The sequence below is a fragment of the Leptodactylus fuscus genome, chromosome 1 (assembly GCF_031893055.1).
Source record: "Leptodactylus fuscus isolate aLepFus1 chromosome 1, aLepFus1.hap2, whole genome shotgun sequence".
Taxonomy (NCBI): Eukaryota; Metazoa; Chordata; class Amphibia; order Anura; family Leptodactylidae; genus Leptodactylus; species Leptodactylus fuscus.
In genome coordinates this window covers 340,489,706-340,507,173 of record NC_134265.1, presented here as the reverse complement: position 1 = coordinate 340,507,173, position 17,468 = coordinate 340,489,706, and the positions used below count along the sequence as shown (strand labels likewise).

General features: G+C 44.9%; 1 protein-coding gene across 1 annotated transcript in view; it reads left to right on the top strand.

Annotated features, from left to right (window-relative positions):
- YIPF7 (Yip1 domain family member 7) overlaps nt 1-17,468 on the top strand; it is a 39,718-nt gene that overhangs the window by 6,856 nt on the left and 15,394 nt on the right. The window contains exons 2-4 of the mRNA XM_075266469.1: nt 68-204; nt 1,506-1,648; nt 9,660-9,805. Of these exons, the coding sequence (XP_075122570.1) occupies nt 101-204; nt 1,506-1,648; nt 9,660-9,805 (393 nt within the window). The 5' untranslated portion in view covers nt 68-100. The remainder of the gene's footprint in view (nt 1-67; nt 205-1,505; nt 1,649-9,659; nt 9,806-17,468) is intronic.

The window sequence follows — 17,468 nt, the reverse complement described above, 5'->3', positions numbered from 1 at the left end:
GGCAAAAATATCACATTGTCCGTGAGACCTCCAGGGTCATGTTTCAAAACTACCTTGTTTCGGACAGGTAAGACAAGAGGCAGAAGAAGAAGCCGCATCAATGGATCAGTTTGATTCAGATTTCTATCAATCCGATTATGTCATTGACGACTCTGATCAAGGACTTTATGTTACTGGACAGAGCGGTGTCTACGGGGAGAATCGGTGAGTTAACTATTAAGCATTGTTAAAGGGATATGCATGTAAGTTCTTCTTTCATCATACCAAATAATCATCCATCCTTGAGGTCATTGGGCCCAGGTTTGCCGAGTGTTGACGCCAGCCCTGCCCATGTGCCCTACCCTGAGATACTCAAGGTGTCCTTGTTGGTGCAGGGTGAAGGATTCGGGAGACATTTTGATAAATGTGCAAACAATTCACGGTTTTACTGTATGTTTGTCAAGGCAGGTGAATAGTTGAAACAATAATCTTCCTCAAAAATGAAGGTACGGTTTTCAACATGCCTAGGCTGAGGCAACGATCCCCGGGTTGGTCAGTGTTTCATTGTTTCTGGTATTCTTCCTTAGAAGTATACTCTTTCTCCTTAGCTTCAGCAGGTTCCAAAAAGGTTGCCAAGTCTACCCTGAAGCTGACATACTGTTACCTTGCAGCACTGGAGTCCTTGGTTTTATTCCCGTCAAGGACAACATCTGCAAGGAGTTTGTACGTTCTCTATGTGTTTGCATGAGTTTTCTCCAAACACATACTGATGGGGAATTTAGATTGTGAGCTTTATATGGGACAGTGACCGACAATATCTGTAAGGTGTTGTAGAATATGATGGCACTAAAATAGATAAGAAATAATACTTATACTTGAGTATATACGGTATGATGCTATCTGTATCCATTGTTATTTGGATACTGATAAGTATTTGAACACTATAGGGTGACATTTTTGGGCTGTATATGGCAGCACTTTGAAGCCCTATGTGGCTCTATGGAACCATTCCATAGGCTATTGTATAAAGCCAGTGACGTAACTATAGTTTTGTGAGCCCCAGTGCGATCTTTTGTCCGGGGCCCCCTACCTCATCCCTACAGCGAATTCTTGATTGTGATGGTTACGGGTGCTAAGGAGTCCACCTTAGTGTGGTTAGGGTAATCTGTGGGTCTCCTTGGTTTATGGGCCAGATGGAAGATGCAATCTCAATACTGATACCAGTGCTTATGGGGCCCTGGTGTAACTGCACCCCCTCAAGTTACACCCCTGTATAAATCCCAAATTAAACTTTATGCAGTTTTCAATTCCAGCCCTTTATATCCACAAAATAAACTAAAATAAGAAGAACTCCTCCCACCACTAAACCATTGCACCCTGCAGACTTCTCTGGCTGATTTCCATAAAACTTTCTTTGGTAGCTGTGAAATGTCATAACCTTTTCTGTCTGGATTCTGCACGTTCACATCATGCTGTTTAGAAAGATATCTATTGATTTAACTAGACTTTGCTTTTTTGCTGCACAGAAAAAGAAATGCAGAATTTATGCAATCTGGAATGATTTCCTCTCCCCTGGATCAAACTGGCTATGTGTACGAAGAGCCATCATACCCATCATATAATTTCCAGTCAAATGACAGCTTGGACGATGAGCCGCCATTGCTAGAAGGTAACGATTACTCGGCAGGGGTCCCTTAAACAATGTACTTTTGTCTATAGAGTGCAGTTATTATTAAAATAGTCTCTGCCGGCACCGTATCATATCCGTCAGATATCAGACCAACAGTAGTAGTTAGTGGTCATATCAACAGAAACATTTTATGATCCCTTTATGATAAATCCGCTGGTCAAATGTATATGTCAAACATCCATCTGCAGGTTTATCCGTATATTTTATTCCCCCTCCCTACATTGTACAGAGCCCAGCAGTGTTCAGTGGCCTCTAATGGTAATTCCGATCTGACACTGTAAATATACACTGTCAGTGAGTGTCGGACTGGGATGTCTAGGGCCCAATAGTGGAATTGTTTCTAGTAGCCCACACTAGGAATCAGTGTCAGACTGAAGGTCCTAGGACCCACCCAACAGCTCCCTTCTAATAGCTTACACCCCGGCTCCTTCACTGAAATCTTACAGATGTGCTGACTATCCAGTGTTACTGAGTATATTCCCAGAATGGTCATCCCCTATAGTACTGAGAGTCCTGCTAAGCCCCCCACCCCAAATACATTGATATAGAGAGAGCTGTCAATCATTGTGGTGGGTCATTTACTCTTACTCTGTGACATAAAACTATATATTACAGAGCTCAGCTTCTCTCCTCTATCATATAACCCTATATATCACAGAGCTCAGCTTCTCTCCTTCTATCATATAACCCTATATATCACAGAGCTCAGCTTCTCTCCTTCTATCATATAACCCTATATATCACAGAGCTCAGCTTCTCTCCTCTATCATATAACCCTATATATCACAGAGCTCAGCTTCTCTCCTCTATCATATAACCCTATATATCACAGAGCTCAGCTTCTCTCCTCTATCATATAACCCTATATATCACACAGCTCAGCTTCTCTCCTCTATCATATAACCCTATATATCACAGAGCTCGGCTTCTCTCCTCTATCATATAATCCTATATATCACAGAGCTCAGCTTCTCTCCTCTATCATATAACCCTATATATCACACAGCTCAGCTTCACTCCTCTATCATATAACCCTATATATCACAGAGCTCAGCTTCTCTATCATATAACCCTATATATCACACAGCTCAGCTTCACTCCTCTATCATATAACCCTATATATCACAGAGCTCAGCTTCTCTCCTTCTATCATATAACCCTATATATCACAGAGCTCAGCTTCTCTATCATATAACCCTATGTATCACAGAGCTCAGCTTCTCTCCCTCTATCATATAACCCTATATATCACAGAGCTCAGCTTCTCTCCTCTATCATATAACCCTATATATCACAGAGCTCAGCTTCTCTCCTCTATCATATAATCCTATATATCACAGAGCTCAGCTTCTCCTCTCTATCATATAACCCTATATATCACAGAGCTCAGCTTCTCTCCTCTATCATATAACCCTATATATCACAGAGCTCAGCTTCTCTCCTCTATCATATAACCCTATATATCACAGAGCTCAGCTTCTCTCCTCTATCATATAACCTATATATCACAGAGCTCAGCTTCTCTCCTCTATCATATAACCCTATATATCACAGAGCTCAGCTTCTCTCCTCTATCATATAACCCTATATATCACAGAGCTCAGCTTCTCTCCTCTATCAGATAACCCTATATATCACAGAGCTCAGCTTCTCTCCTCTATCATATAACCCTATATATCACAGAGCTCAGCTTCTCTCCTCTATCATATAACCCTATATATCACAGAGCTCAGCTTCTCTCCTCTATCATATAACCTATATATCACAGAGCTCAGCTTCTCTCCTCTATCATATAACCCTATATATCACAGAGCTCAGCTTCTCTCCTCTATCATATAACCCTATATATCACAGAGCTGTGTCTTTGCAATGTGGGGCCCCGACCTGAAATTGATTTTACAGGCCCTATTCAGATAAATGAGCAGTTTTAGAAATAACTTAAAATCAGCCACCTGTGAATTCTTCTTAGAAATCCCCTTAGAACAATGATTCCCAAAGTGGTCCAGGTGGACCCCCAGGGGTCTCAGCTGTGATGCAAATTTCCATCGTTAGATCTAATCTTCACAATTTTTGACGAGTTTTGGGAATATGGTAGAAATGTAGCAGCAGGGGTCCACCGAAACCAGTAAAATTTTGAAAGTGGTCTACGAGAAAAAAAAGGTTAGATAACCTCTGCCTTAGAATAATGGCTGTGTATATTTCGTTTTTAGCAGTTTTGCAGTTCAGCTACAACAGATTAACAAACTGCGCAGGGTTGCTAAATATCTTATGATTTATAACATATCTGTGAATAACACCGACTGCAGCTCAATATATGTGCAAAAGTGATAAACTAAGGGAGCCTGATATCAAAGCAACAACTCCGTCACACGCAGGGGGAATTTATTAAGACTGCTGTTTCCTATGGAATACTGTATGTCGTTTTGAATAATGCATTCTAATAGTGGATATTTAGTTTGTAACCCCCTCACCGGGCCAGAAATGCATGCAGAAGATGGAAAGCTGTCAGACCACGTCCGGCCGTGAGCGTTTTATGCTCTCCGCCGCGAAACCGTTTTTTTTAAATCGGACACAGAGTACTGCATGTCCGACTCTGTGTCCAATTTAAAAAAAAAACGGTTTCATGGCGGAGAGCATACAACGCTCACCGGCGCTCACGGCCGGACATCTTTCAAACCCATTCAAATGAATGGGTATGAAAGAGTCCTGCAGGTTTCCGTCTCCTGCTCAGTTTTGTGCAGGAAACGGAAACCTGCAGAACGGAGACTGGGCGCAGATGTGAACGAGCGATAACCAATTGCAGAAGTTCAGTTCAGAAGTTACATCTGTATATACAAACATAAACACAAAGATATACATTCATGTACACAGACATTTGTACTGTATATACAGTACAGTGGAGAAGTTTTAGGCAGGTGTGGAAAAAAATGCTGCAAAGTAAGAATGCTTTCAAAATAGAAATGTTAGGTCAAGGTCCCACATGGTGTAAACCAGTCACTGCAAAGTGGATGGGATTCGCACCGCGGAAACGCTGCCATTTCCAAAACCGTTGCGGTTTAGCAAATCACAGCATATCAATGGTACCTACAGAAACGCCAGCAGTTTCCCTATAGGTGTAATTGAAGCAGAGAGTTCGCGAAAAACCAAGATGTCCGTTGCTGCGGTTTTTCTCGCAGCACTTATTTGCTGTGACCCGCTACATGGGGTCTTAGCCTTAAAGGGGCTTTCCAGCCTCGAAAGGATTTTTCATAATGATGACCTATACACAGGTGATCCGTGTGAGTCTGACACTCAGACCATCCTCAGATCGCCTGCTCTGGCAGTTTTCTTGGCTCTGTCCATAGGATTAACTTCTGTGAGCCTGGAGACTGCTGGGAGTAATATCAGGGGTACAGAGGGTGCAGTCGCATCGGGGCCTAGGTGTCTTAATGGGCCCTTAAGTGCAGGCATCAGTTCTCAGATTGCAGCTTCCATCTGGCCCATAAGCCAAGGAGACCCACAGATTACCCTAAACACACTAAGGTGGATTAAAACTAACCTAACCATTGCTATTAAGAATTTGCTATAGGGATGAGGAAGGGGGCCCCGCACAAAAGATTGCACCAGGGCCCTCAAGACTTTAGTTACGCCACTGGCTGGTGCAGCTGACCTGTGCAGGGGTCTGGGTATCAGATCCCCACAGATGACATACTGATGATCTATCCTGTGGAACCCGATCATCACACAAGCCAATAACAGCTTCAGTATACACCACAGTGTCCATAGATTCTCCTTTAGTTGGTGCAAACCATTCTTCAAACTTCCATGGCCTCAGCTCCACTGCCTTGTTTTACAGCAGCTGACCCCAGACCAGTGGTGAACCTAGCCTCTCTGCTGCCTGATGCGGCCGATCAAAAGACGCCCCCCCCACCCCCGGGACTGAATACTGAAGAGGGAGGGGGTGTCGTCTTTTGATTGTCCATAGTTTGAGGTTTCCTTCATTTATAACTATAGGGAAACCAATGGTGTTTCTGTAGGTATAAGTGACATGAAGCAATTTCCAAAACTAGAATACTGTATATACTAACACATACCACACACATATATACTATATATACCTACACAGTCATACATAAAACATATATACTCACACATATACATTATTATAGCATATATACCTACACAGTCATACATATACCATATATACCTACACAGTCATACATATAACATATATACCTACACAGTCATCCATATACCATATATACTCACATATACCACATACACCATACCATATATACCTACACAGTCATCCATATACCATATATACTCACACATATACATTATCCTAGCACATATACATTATTACAGCATATATACTCACACATAACAAACATAGAATTCACACAGTATACATACCTCCCAACTTTTGAACAACAGAAAAAGGGATAAAATGAGCGGCGCTGCAAATTTAGCTCCACCCACTTTTATATTGACTCCACCCATTCTTATTCATTTTTCATGTGCCCCTACACAGTATAGTCCTCCTACAGTCACCCATACATTATATGCCCCCATATTGTAATGTTCCCTTCCAACTGCCCCACGGTATTAAGTCCCTCTCCTGGTGCTCCAGTTTAAACATGAAACTCGAGCAGCTGGAGGGGAACATTAGCAATGGGGGTAGTTAGAGGGGGCAATAAATAAATGGCAGATGAAGTGGGACATTAAACGGGGGGCAACTAGAGGGGGACATTAAACGGGGGCAACTAGTAGCAGACATTATACCGTAGGGGTAGCTGGAGGGGGACATTAAACTGGCGGCAACTAGAGGCAGATAGGTCCCCTCCAGCTACTCCCACAGTTTAATACTCCCCTCCAGTAGTCCCCAGTTTAATGTCCCCCAGTTTAAGTGCCCCCTTCATCTTCTCCATTTCATGTCCCCTCCTCCATCTCTGCCCCTGGTTTCATATCCCGCCCCCCTCAATTTCTCCCTCAGTTTCATATCCCCTGTCATCTGCCCCAGTTTCATGTCCCCCCTCCATCTCAGACAGACAGACAGACAGACAGACAGACAGACACACACACACACACACACACACACACACACTCTCTCTCTTTCTCTCCATCCTGCATCTCACAACCCCCTTCCCCCTCCCTTCTCAGTACCTTACACGGATCTCTTCCTCTCTTCACTGCACGGGAAACTGACACAACCACCAAGTCACGGGACCATGTGATGCCACACAAGGTCCTTGAACCATAGTTGAGCGTTCCTCCAATCACTGCAGCCTCTTATCCTACTAATATTATAAGTGTGAAAGTTTGTGTGTTTGGATGTTTGGATGTTTGTGAGTTTGGATGTTTGTTCCTCAATCACGCTAAAACGCCTGGACGGATTTGCGTGCAATTTTCCACAAACATAGTTTTCCCTTAGGATTGAGTCACAGGCTACTTTTGGTGCTACTAAACAACATGGCTTCCTAGCAGGAGACTCACAAAAGCAGGACTCCTAGCCCCAGCTATAGACTCACACACACTGCCTGGCATTTCCTGCCTCAACCTGCCTGCACACTCCTTACTGTCACCTCAGGAGTAGCCCTCACTCTACTCACTCACATTTACATATAGCTTTCCACTATATAACACATCACATTATACAACACATCACATTGTCTGTATCACTACATACACAATACAACACATCACATTGTCTGTATCACTACATACACAATACAACACATCACATTGTCTGTATCACGACATACACAATACAACACATCACATTGTCTGTATCACAACATACACAATACAATACATCACATTGTCTGTATCACGACATACACAATACAACACATCACATTGTCTGTATCACGACATACACAATACAACACATCACATTGTCTGTATCACGACATACACAATACAACACATCACATTGTCTGTATCACTACATACACAATACAACAGATCACATTGTCTGTATCACTACATACACAATATAACACATCACATTGTCTGTATCACTACATACAAAATACAACACATCACATTGTCTGTATCACGACATACACAATACAACACATCACATTGTCTGTATCACTACATACACAATACAACAGATCACATTGTCTGTATCACTACATACACAATATAACACATCACATTGTCTGTATCACGACATACACAATATAACACATCACATTGTCTGTATCACTACATACACAATACAACACATCACATTGTCTGTATCACGACATACACAATACAACACATCACATTGTCTGTATCACTACATACACAATACAACACATCACATCACATTTGCTAGCCCACCAAACTTTTTAAAGCACTTTTACAGTTTCACACGTCTGTGTCCGCACAATTCTCAAATCACCGCAGACGAAGTCGCGGGTAAAAGCTAGTCTGTTATAAGAGCAGGCGGTGATTGGAGGAATGATTGATCAGTAAATCATTAAAGGGACATAGCAGGACATGTAGGGAGCTGCACGGGACCGCAGGACAGGGGTAGGAAAGCAAGAGTTTCCTATGGAAATCAGGATGGCTGTGAGGTATGCAGTATACAAGACACAAGTTATAAGCAAATGTACACATATATACATATTAAATATTATATTTTACAAAAAAAAGCCACACTCACATTTGTCTGGAGCGAAGCTGTCCCATCGTTGCAGACTTCGTCCTGTCTCCACACGCTACGATCAGACACTGCTGTGAGGGGGAGGGGGAAGTCCGAGTTGCACGGACAGGACCTAATAAACTGGTAGGTGTAAGTGCTGCTGTATAGTGTCCAGAGGCTTAAGCAGCTGCTCCCTCCCCCCTGGCACTGGATGTTTCTACACGGCTGCGCCAAGCCATCTGTCTCCTCCCCCGGACAAGTCGCATGCTTTTTTTTTTTCTTTTTTTTAAAGCGGCCTGTCTTGGACTGGCTTAGGTTACTCAAAATGCCGCCACCGGCATAACGCCGCCTTAGGCTATTGCCTCACCTCGCCTCAATAGAGGTGCGGTGCTGCCCCAGACCTGTAGTAGTCTTCCTTGTCATGATTGGTCTTGCTGCTGCGATAGCCTACAAATTATATACAGTATGTATAGAGTATATTCACATACTTACCAACATTTAGCCAGCCTTGTGTGAGAGAACAGCATAGGCATTTTCGGACAGCAATGCCAAGCCCCCGTTGTGCATGACCACATTCCCTTTGGATATGACCATTCCCCCTTTCTTGTGATGTAATCACTAACTATGTTGGAAATGTCATCTTTTTGGACCTGTCCGGGACATAAAGTGCCCAAGTCACATAGAAAAGTGACTACTTTCCTGCAGCGCCGCACCTCCCATGAGGCGACCTGAAGCGACCGCTTCAGGTGCTATGCCAGGGCCCCAGGGAGGGCGGCATTTTTGCTTACCAAAGCCAGTCCAAGACAAGCTGTCCTGGACTGGCTTAGCACCGAGCGGTGGATTGGGGAGGCTTCCCCTCACGCTCAAGCAGAGAGCAGGTCCTCTCCCTGCCTGCTCTCTGCCTGCGAACGCCGCTAAGCCCTGCCCCCTTCACTTCACCCCACCCCTTTGCTCCGCCACGCCCCCTCCGCTCCGCCCCCTCCTCCTCGGGCAGCGAAAAGGGCAGGTTCACCCCTGCTTCCCTGGTACCGCAGGAGGTTTGCCTGTGCTGAAACGTTACCCTCTCATTTATCAGACAACCATTAGTAACCCCATTGACAGCATGACAAACCGTGTGCAAGTCGCTCATACTGAAAATGTTGTTTCCATTTTTTATTTGCCTATCATTAACATATCTATCCATCCTATGATTTTGATAATTCATTTTTGGTGTTGCAGTTTCAATGTTGAGTCATGTATTTTCTAATCATGCCATATTTTTGTGAAGGTTTTCCCTGGCTGAGCAAAAATAAATGCAAAAAATAAAATAAAAATGAATGAAAATTCATGTAAATTTGGAAAAATACCTAAACTCTTTTTTTTTTTTTTTTGCAGAATTGGGTATTAATTTTGATCACATATGGCAGAAGACTTTAACCGTCCTGAACCCATGGAAGCCAGCAGATGGCAGTATTATGAATGAAACTGACCTGACAGGCCCTACCATGTTCTGCTTTGCCCTTGGATCTACGCTCTTGCTGGTATAATTTTGCATTTGGTAATGATAATTACTTGGTGTATCAGCTCTAGCCGTACATCACCGATAATTGTGACACGTATGTGTAGCGCTATATTTATGCTCTATTTAATATAATGCATCTGCAGAGATACAGCGCAGGTTCTTCATGCTGTCTTCCTCCTCTGCATCTGAGAAATATTAGTTTATCTTAAGATTTTGCCTTCGGAAAAAACGTATCAAGTGGGGAGTCGCTGTAATTCAAAAAAACAATCACATCGAAAAGGGAGAAAATAAGAATTATTAAGCAATTTATTGTGCAAGGATTTTTCAAAGGCACACTTCAAGCAAATAAATACTTTCTAATTAGGAATTGCAAGCAGTAATTATAGGTGATAGATGGAATTAGTCACAGTGTGCTCGAGAGCCTCTACGGCATAACAAAGTATAATATTACAGGTTCTTATCTGCCATCGTTTCATCTTCACAATGGTCGCTTAAAGGGAACTTGTCGCCATATATTTATATATATTTTTTTTTACAGAGACAAGGAGCCTTGAAATGAAATATTCTTGTAATATAACGCGGCTAAATGTCGACCACATCGTGACTTATAATTATGCTTTTTAGCTAATGGTAGAGCGGAGAGGTAGAGATAATACAAGTGTATTTTTAAACTCAGACCCTTCAGTGTAGGCAGAGGTAAAGTGCAGACCCATAGGAGATCATGGCTACAGTATCTGGGTCCTGCCAGAGGCACAATTTGAAGTTTATGGGCCCAATGCAAAATCTGTAATAGGGCCCCCACTTACTGTGTGCTATCTATAATATTGTGTCTATTTACATTGTAGAAAGGCCTTTGGGCCCCCTCAGGCTGCGGGGCCTGGTAGCAATTGCTCCGTCTGCATCCTCTGCCTACAGTGGAGCCACGTACAGGAGGCATCACATAGGGCACTATATGCTCTGATGATGTGTGTATGTGAAACCGTTTCTTGTCCTCGTAGATATGCGGTATTATCAGGGGTGAACCTAGCTTTTATGCCGCCTGAGGCGGACGACAGAAAGCCGCCCCCCTCCCCCGGGAGGAGGGGGCAGAGCGGAGGGGGTGTGGCAGAGTGAAGGGGGGCGGGGCAGACGGGGCGACGTTCGCAGGCAGAGAGCAGGCAGGGAGAGGACCTGCTCTCTACCTGAGCGTCAGGGGAGGCCGGTGGAGCAGCGCTGCGTCCACAGGGCCTCCCCAATCCACCGCTCGCTTCCCATGCTGGGCTGCCGAGATGGTGACGCTAAGCCAGTCCAGGACAGCTTGTCCTGGACTGACTTAGGTCAGCAAAAATGCCGCCCCCACCCCGGGGCCCGGCATAGCGCCGCCTGAAGCGGTTGCTTCAGGTCGCCTCATGGGAGATGCAGCGCTGGTTTAAATCAAATCAAATCAAAAAAGCTTTATTGGCACGTCCGAATAGATATTTGGCATTGCCAAAGCTAGTAGAGTGGGGGGGGGGGGAGTTGGACTCGGGTGGGTGGTGGGGGTGGTGTGGGTGGTTTGGGGTATAACAGTCCATGGAGTCTCATCTTCCTCTTCGTTGGTGACCGTTATATGGGGAGGTGGGGCGGGGCGGTTGGTTTGGGGTATAACAGTCCGTGGAGTCTCATCTTCCTCTTCGTTGGTGACCGTTATATGGAGAGGTGGGGTGGGGTGGGGCGGGGCGGTTGGTTTGGGGTATAACAGTCCGTGGAGTCTCATCTTCCTCTTCGTTGGTGACTGCTATATGGGGAGGTGGGGTGGGGTGGGGTGGGGCGGGTGTTTTGGGATAAATATAACAGTCCGTGGAGTCTCATCTTCCTCTTATTTGGTGACAGCTGGACACGTATTGGGCGGCGATCTCCACAGTAGCCTCTTCTTCTCCCAGTAGGATGTAGAGTTTCCTCTTCTCGTCTGCAGATATGAAGTCTGGGATGTGGGCAGAGAGTCTTTGGTAGTAGACGGCCCTCACAGCTGAGTATTTGGTGCAGTGTAGCAGGAAGTGGGTCTCGTCTTCTAGGACCCCCTGGTCACAGTGCTGGCACAGTCTCTTCTCCCGTGGCTTGTACGTCTGCCTGTATCGCCCCGTCTCTATCTCTAGGTTGTGGGCGCTCAGTCTGTACCGGATCAGGGTCTGTCTGTGCTTGGGGTGGCGTATTCTCTCCAGGTAGGTGGCCATGGTGTAGTCCCTTTGTAGGGATTGGTACACGGTGAGTTTCTTGGAGTTATTTATTTCGTTTCTCCATTCTTTAATGTACCGCTCTCTGTTTGCCTCTGTGGTCGCCTTTATTTCGGCCTTGGTTATCATCTGTTGGTGTTTTTGGTTTGGTGGTTGGCTGTTGTTTGGTTGGTGAGTGTCTGGTTTGCTCAGGTGGCTTAGCCATGCTTGGTGGTGGTAGGAGTCAGGCTTGCTCCCCTGGATGTGTGCCTGGAAAGCTAGCGCCCTCTTCTGTATGGTGAGCCATAGGGGGAGTCTGCCTAGCTCTGCCCTGCAGGCCATGTTGGTGGTGTTGCGATGGACATGGAGCAGGTATTTGCAAAACTCCAGGTGGAAGTTCTCTGTTGGGCTGGAATCCCACCTTGACTGGTCTGGGTAGGTGGCTGGGCCCCAAAGCTCGCTGCCATAGAGAAGGATCGGGGAGATGACTTAATCAAATATCTTCAGCCAGACCCTCACCGGTGGCTTGAGGTGGTACAGTTGTCTTCTGATGGCGTAGAAGGTTCTGCAGGCTTTTGCTTTCAGGGTTTCTATTGCTGCTTTGAAGCTTCCTGATTGGCTGAGCTCCAGCCCCAGGTAGGTGTAGCTGTTGGTTTTCTCCAGTGTGGAGCCGTTCAGTGTGAATTGTGGGGTGGTGGAGGCTTTATTGTGGCCCTTCTTCTGGAATACCATGACTTTGGTCTTCTTCTGGTTGATGGGTAGGGCCCATGTGGTGCTGAATTTTTCCAGCACTGACGGGCTTTCTTGGAGGTCTTTCTCGGTGGGGGCCAGGAGTAGGAGGTCGTCGGCGTATAGCAGGAACTTCACCTCTCGATTGTTCAGGGTGAGGCCTGGGGCTGGTGAGGCCTCCAGGGCTGTAGCCAGTTCATTGATATAGATGTTGAAGAGCGTTGGGCTCAGGCTACAGCCTTGTCTGACCCCTCGGGCCTGTTGGAAGTATGCACTGGTTTCCGGTGTAGGAGCTCTTGATGACGTTGTACGTTCTTCCTCCTATTCCACTCTCTAAGAGTTTCAGGAGTAGGCCTGGGTGCCATACTGAATCAAACGCCTTCTTAAAGTCCACGAAGCAGGCGAATATCTTGCCTCTTCTGGTGTTGTGGACGTGCTTCTTGATGAGGCTGTGCAGGGTGTAGATATGGTCTGTGGTGCGGTGGTTTGGCATGAACCCTGCTTGGCTCTTGCTGAGGACCCCGTGTTGTGTGAGGAAGGTGAGGATTCTGTTATTGATGATGCTGTTGAACAGTTTCCCCAGCGTGCTGCTGACGCAGATCCCTCTGTAGTTGTTGGGGTTTATATACCGCAAGAAAGCTCACAGTGAGCTCAATACAATACACTGTCGGCTTTTCCGATATCTGCCCCAGTGCCAGAGATATCGGTGCTGTTAGTTTCAGCATTGATATTCCTCCACTGTCAGAAGGGCAGGCCTTATAGCCTAACGTCATCACTGTAGGCACCCCTGACCGTACTAGACTATGGAACAGTACTATCCTCATAGCCCAGCAATGATGCTAGGCTGTAAGACCCTTCTGACAGTGGAGAGATATTGGTACCAAACTGATATCCCCAGCACCGGGGTACATACCAGCAAAACTGACAGTGCGCTGAACTCAGTGCACTGTCATCTTTCTAGTGGTATAAAATACCACTAATGTCAGAGGACATGAAAGATCCTCTCTAAATAGCTCCTAAAATATGACATGATTCCACATTATTGTCATAGAATCTGAGAGATAAGAAACTTCTGCTGCCTCTGAATAAGATTAGTAGTACAATAAAGGGGTATTTTTGTCATATTTCTAGAATATGTCATCTTTTCATAATTGCTTGGGGAGAATGAAGGGGCGACAGTACTGATCTCTGTTTCCCCATGTCCGGGAGCACCTTGGCCACCCACTATGCAAGAAACCTAAAGCAGAACTAAACTTTTTTTAGTGCCTAGTACAGGTGAAGAGAACATATTTGTCTTCTTCTACCATTGGTCAAATTTGTGCAATAGTAGTCTATGGAAAGGGGAAGAGGGAAGAATAGGAGAACTCTTCTGGCCTGTAGAGAGAAATTTTTCTTCCAAAATGCAACTAGGTTGGCAGGAACTACTATCCGGCCTTCTCCTACCAAAAATGTCTAATGATTTAGACAGCCTCATATCTGTCTCTTCTCTCCTTCCCCCCTCTACTTTCCATAGACTTTTTTGAAAACTTTGTTGACACTACTTTAATAAAGAGTACAGACTAAAATCACTTGGATAAGAGATAAAGACAGGAGTCATAGTTAAAGGCAGGCGCTCTCCCAAGTTTGTTCCGTTCACCTGCACTATCCTGCGCCGCACCTCCCATGAGGCGACCTGAAGCGACCGCCTATGCCGGGGCCCTGGGAGGGGGCGGCATTTTTGCTGACCTAAGCCAGTCCAGGACAAGCTGTCCTGGACTGGCTTAGCTTCACCGTCTCGGCAGCCCGGCATGGGAAGCGAGCGGTGGATTGGGGAGGCCCTATGGACGCAGCGCTGCTCCAGCGGCCACCCCTCATGCTTAACAGAGAGCAGGTCCTCTTCCTGCCTGCTCTCTGCCTGCTAACGCCGCCGGCAACGCCCCGCCCCTTCTGTTCGGCCCCGCCCCTCCACTTGGCTCCACCCCTCCACCCCACCCCCTCCTTCGGGGGGGGGGGAGGGGCGGCTTTCTGACGTCCACCTCAGGCGACACAAAGCCTAGGTTCACCCCTGCCTGTTTCGTTCACAGAAGCTATACTGTATTCTACTAGGAATGTAAGACTTACAAGCCTCACTAGAAATGCGCAGAACTATACATGTTGAACACCAGGGGGTGCTATAAAAAGCAGTAAATCATAATACTTCTGCAAGGAAACAATTTTTTAATAACCAAACTTTCCAGAAGTGCTATAAAATGCATATTCACTTTACTTCTCGCCATTCGTACTGTTGGCACAATAGTCACCAGGAACAGTTGCCGCTCTACACCTCATTCCCAGCACAGTGAATTTGAGATTTCCCTTGTAGTCGGCAGGGACAATGTAACACAGTGGGTTATATATGAACTGTGAAATATATCAACACATCGCCAATTTAATTAAGCATAAATGAGCATCTCTCTGTGGTTAGCACACTCCGGGGCCCGCACACATAGTCTTACTTAGCAAATCGCTACGAGAATGAAATATATATGAACAGTATTTGTCAATCCACGTGGAAATGTGTATGGTGGGAACTGCATTCCTTACATTTACTAAATCTTATCAGAATTGCTCTGATATTAGAGAAAGAGAGTCACAAGAAATGATATTACCAGAGGTTTCCTAGATATCCATCAAGAGACAAAGGAATATTTTATTACTTCTACAAAATTATTATTATATTACAACATATTTTGCTATTAAGTGGATACATTTGGTTTCTTGTGTGTCTCTGAAATATATCTGGACTATTATATATGAGACAGGAGAAGTCTGATCCCTGTATTTATAAGTAACTTGCATTCTTATGCTCAAGATAATACAAAGTAATATCTCGCAGTATCGTCACAGTTAGCGATTGTTTTATTTCGGCATGACTCTGCCCTGTTGGTATCCTGGAAATTTCCACTAACTCTACTGCATGGTTAGGTAATGGGTAACTGAGTTTTCATGGAAAGTTGAAATATATGTAGGGCCTTGCTGGCCAGTCTGTTCTATGACTGTAAAAGTCTTCATACATGATGTCGTATAACTTTTTTCCGTTGCTAATGTCCCCATTTTGGTTGAAGCACATTTTTCTTTTTACATTGAGTCTATGGGCGATTACAATAAGGAGCAGTCTGTCCCTCCCCTCTCCATTATAACTAGTTTGGTTTGTTTACATGAAATTTTGCAAGGAGTAACTGTACAAGAGCAAACTAATAGCTGATAAAAGCCCAAATGACTATCATATAAGAGTAAGCTTTGAGATGTACAGAATCTTAAGTCAGTTTGCAGACATGTGTGTGCAGGCTGTGAGGAGAATCAGCCCCTCCATCTGCATTCACTGTATGAAAAGAGACAAACCCCCTCCAGCCTCACCTCGCTATCTTTCCATCTTTCTGCTAGGGAGGTACTTACCAAGTAACAAAGAAGTCAGTGACTGTTAAGGCTGGAGCCCCACATTGCGGAAAAGCAGCTTTTTTGAGCCAAAGTGAAGAGTGGATTGGGCAGAAGGGAGAAGTATGGGAACTTTCTATATATTTCCCATTCCTTCTGTAGCCATTCTAGGCTTTGGCTCAAAGAAATGTAGCAAAATCTGCAACAAAAAAAGCAGCTTTTCTTCATGGTGAGCCTTAGCCTAAAGGAGTCTTCCCAACTGGGACATTTATGGCAAATCCATCTAAGTAGGAAACACATACTATAGCACCAGAAGCAAAGCATATGGGGGTTACATTGACCTATGTCATTCCACCCCCCTCCAATCCACACTTTGGGGATGTTCTGGCAGCAACGTCAAGGAGGCTTAAGAAGTCAGCTCCAGCAGCAACACTTTGGCAGAGCTTGGCTGGAGAGCAAACAGAGAGGTCATATTTTTGGAGCTGTGTCCTGAATGATTCTACTGGCTTTTGATTTCTGTTATTCTAGGTGAGGTAACCTATTCTATGTTTAGTTAGAGCCTAGCCGGGGAGGGATTTATTTTTGTATTGTTTCCTTTGGTTGCTGCACTACCTTTTTGAGTGAAAATAAACTCTACCTTTGTTTTGGACCAAAGAAACTGGACTTGTGTGTCTATGCCACCCCACCTGGCAACCCCAGACCCTGACACCTGTCACAAGTAGGGAGCACAAAATCTAAATTCCCAGGGTGCCTAGAAGAAACACATACAAACATGGGGAGAACATACAAAATACATACAAAATCCTTGTCCATGTTGTCTTTGGCTGGATTCAAACCTTGGACTCCTACACTACTGAGCCACTATGCTGCCCAGGAACAAACTGCATGTGTTCAGCATCCACTGCAGCAGGTTCCAGCACTCGAGGGCTACCTTAACAGCTTATCCATGCAGTGCCTGGGTTTCGAACCACGACAGATCGGAAAAATCCATCTGGAGACAGAAAACCCCTTTAATGCCTGCACACCATCCTCTGCATCCTGGCAAGTGTAGTATATCAATCACTTTGTTTATACCACGTCTATCTATTTGATATATAAAAAAGTTATATTTGTATCCAAATGCTCCATCTTCAAAGAATACCGTGATGTGTCAATGATATCTAGATGCAGAATAGTAAACATATTATTGAGTTTATCTAATGTCCCAATCCATTTTAGGATTTTGTGCTCTTCTCTCTAGGCTGTGTGCGCTGAAAATTAGAGAGTGAAAAATTCCCAACCCTACAGACATGTACAGCTGCTAGTCGCTCTGTGACCTCATTAGAAAGTCTGTTAACTCCATGCTGTCCAGAGCGTACAACTTAAGAGAAGGACTCATTCTGGCCACAT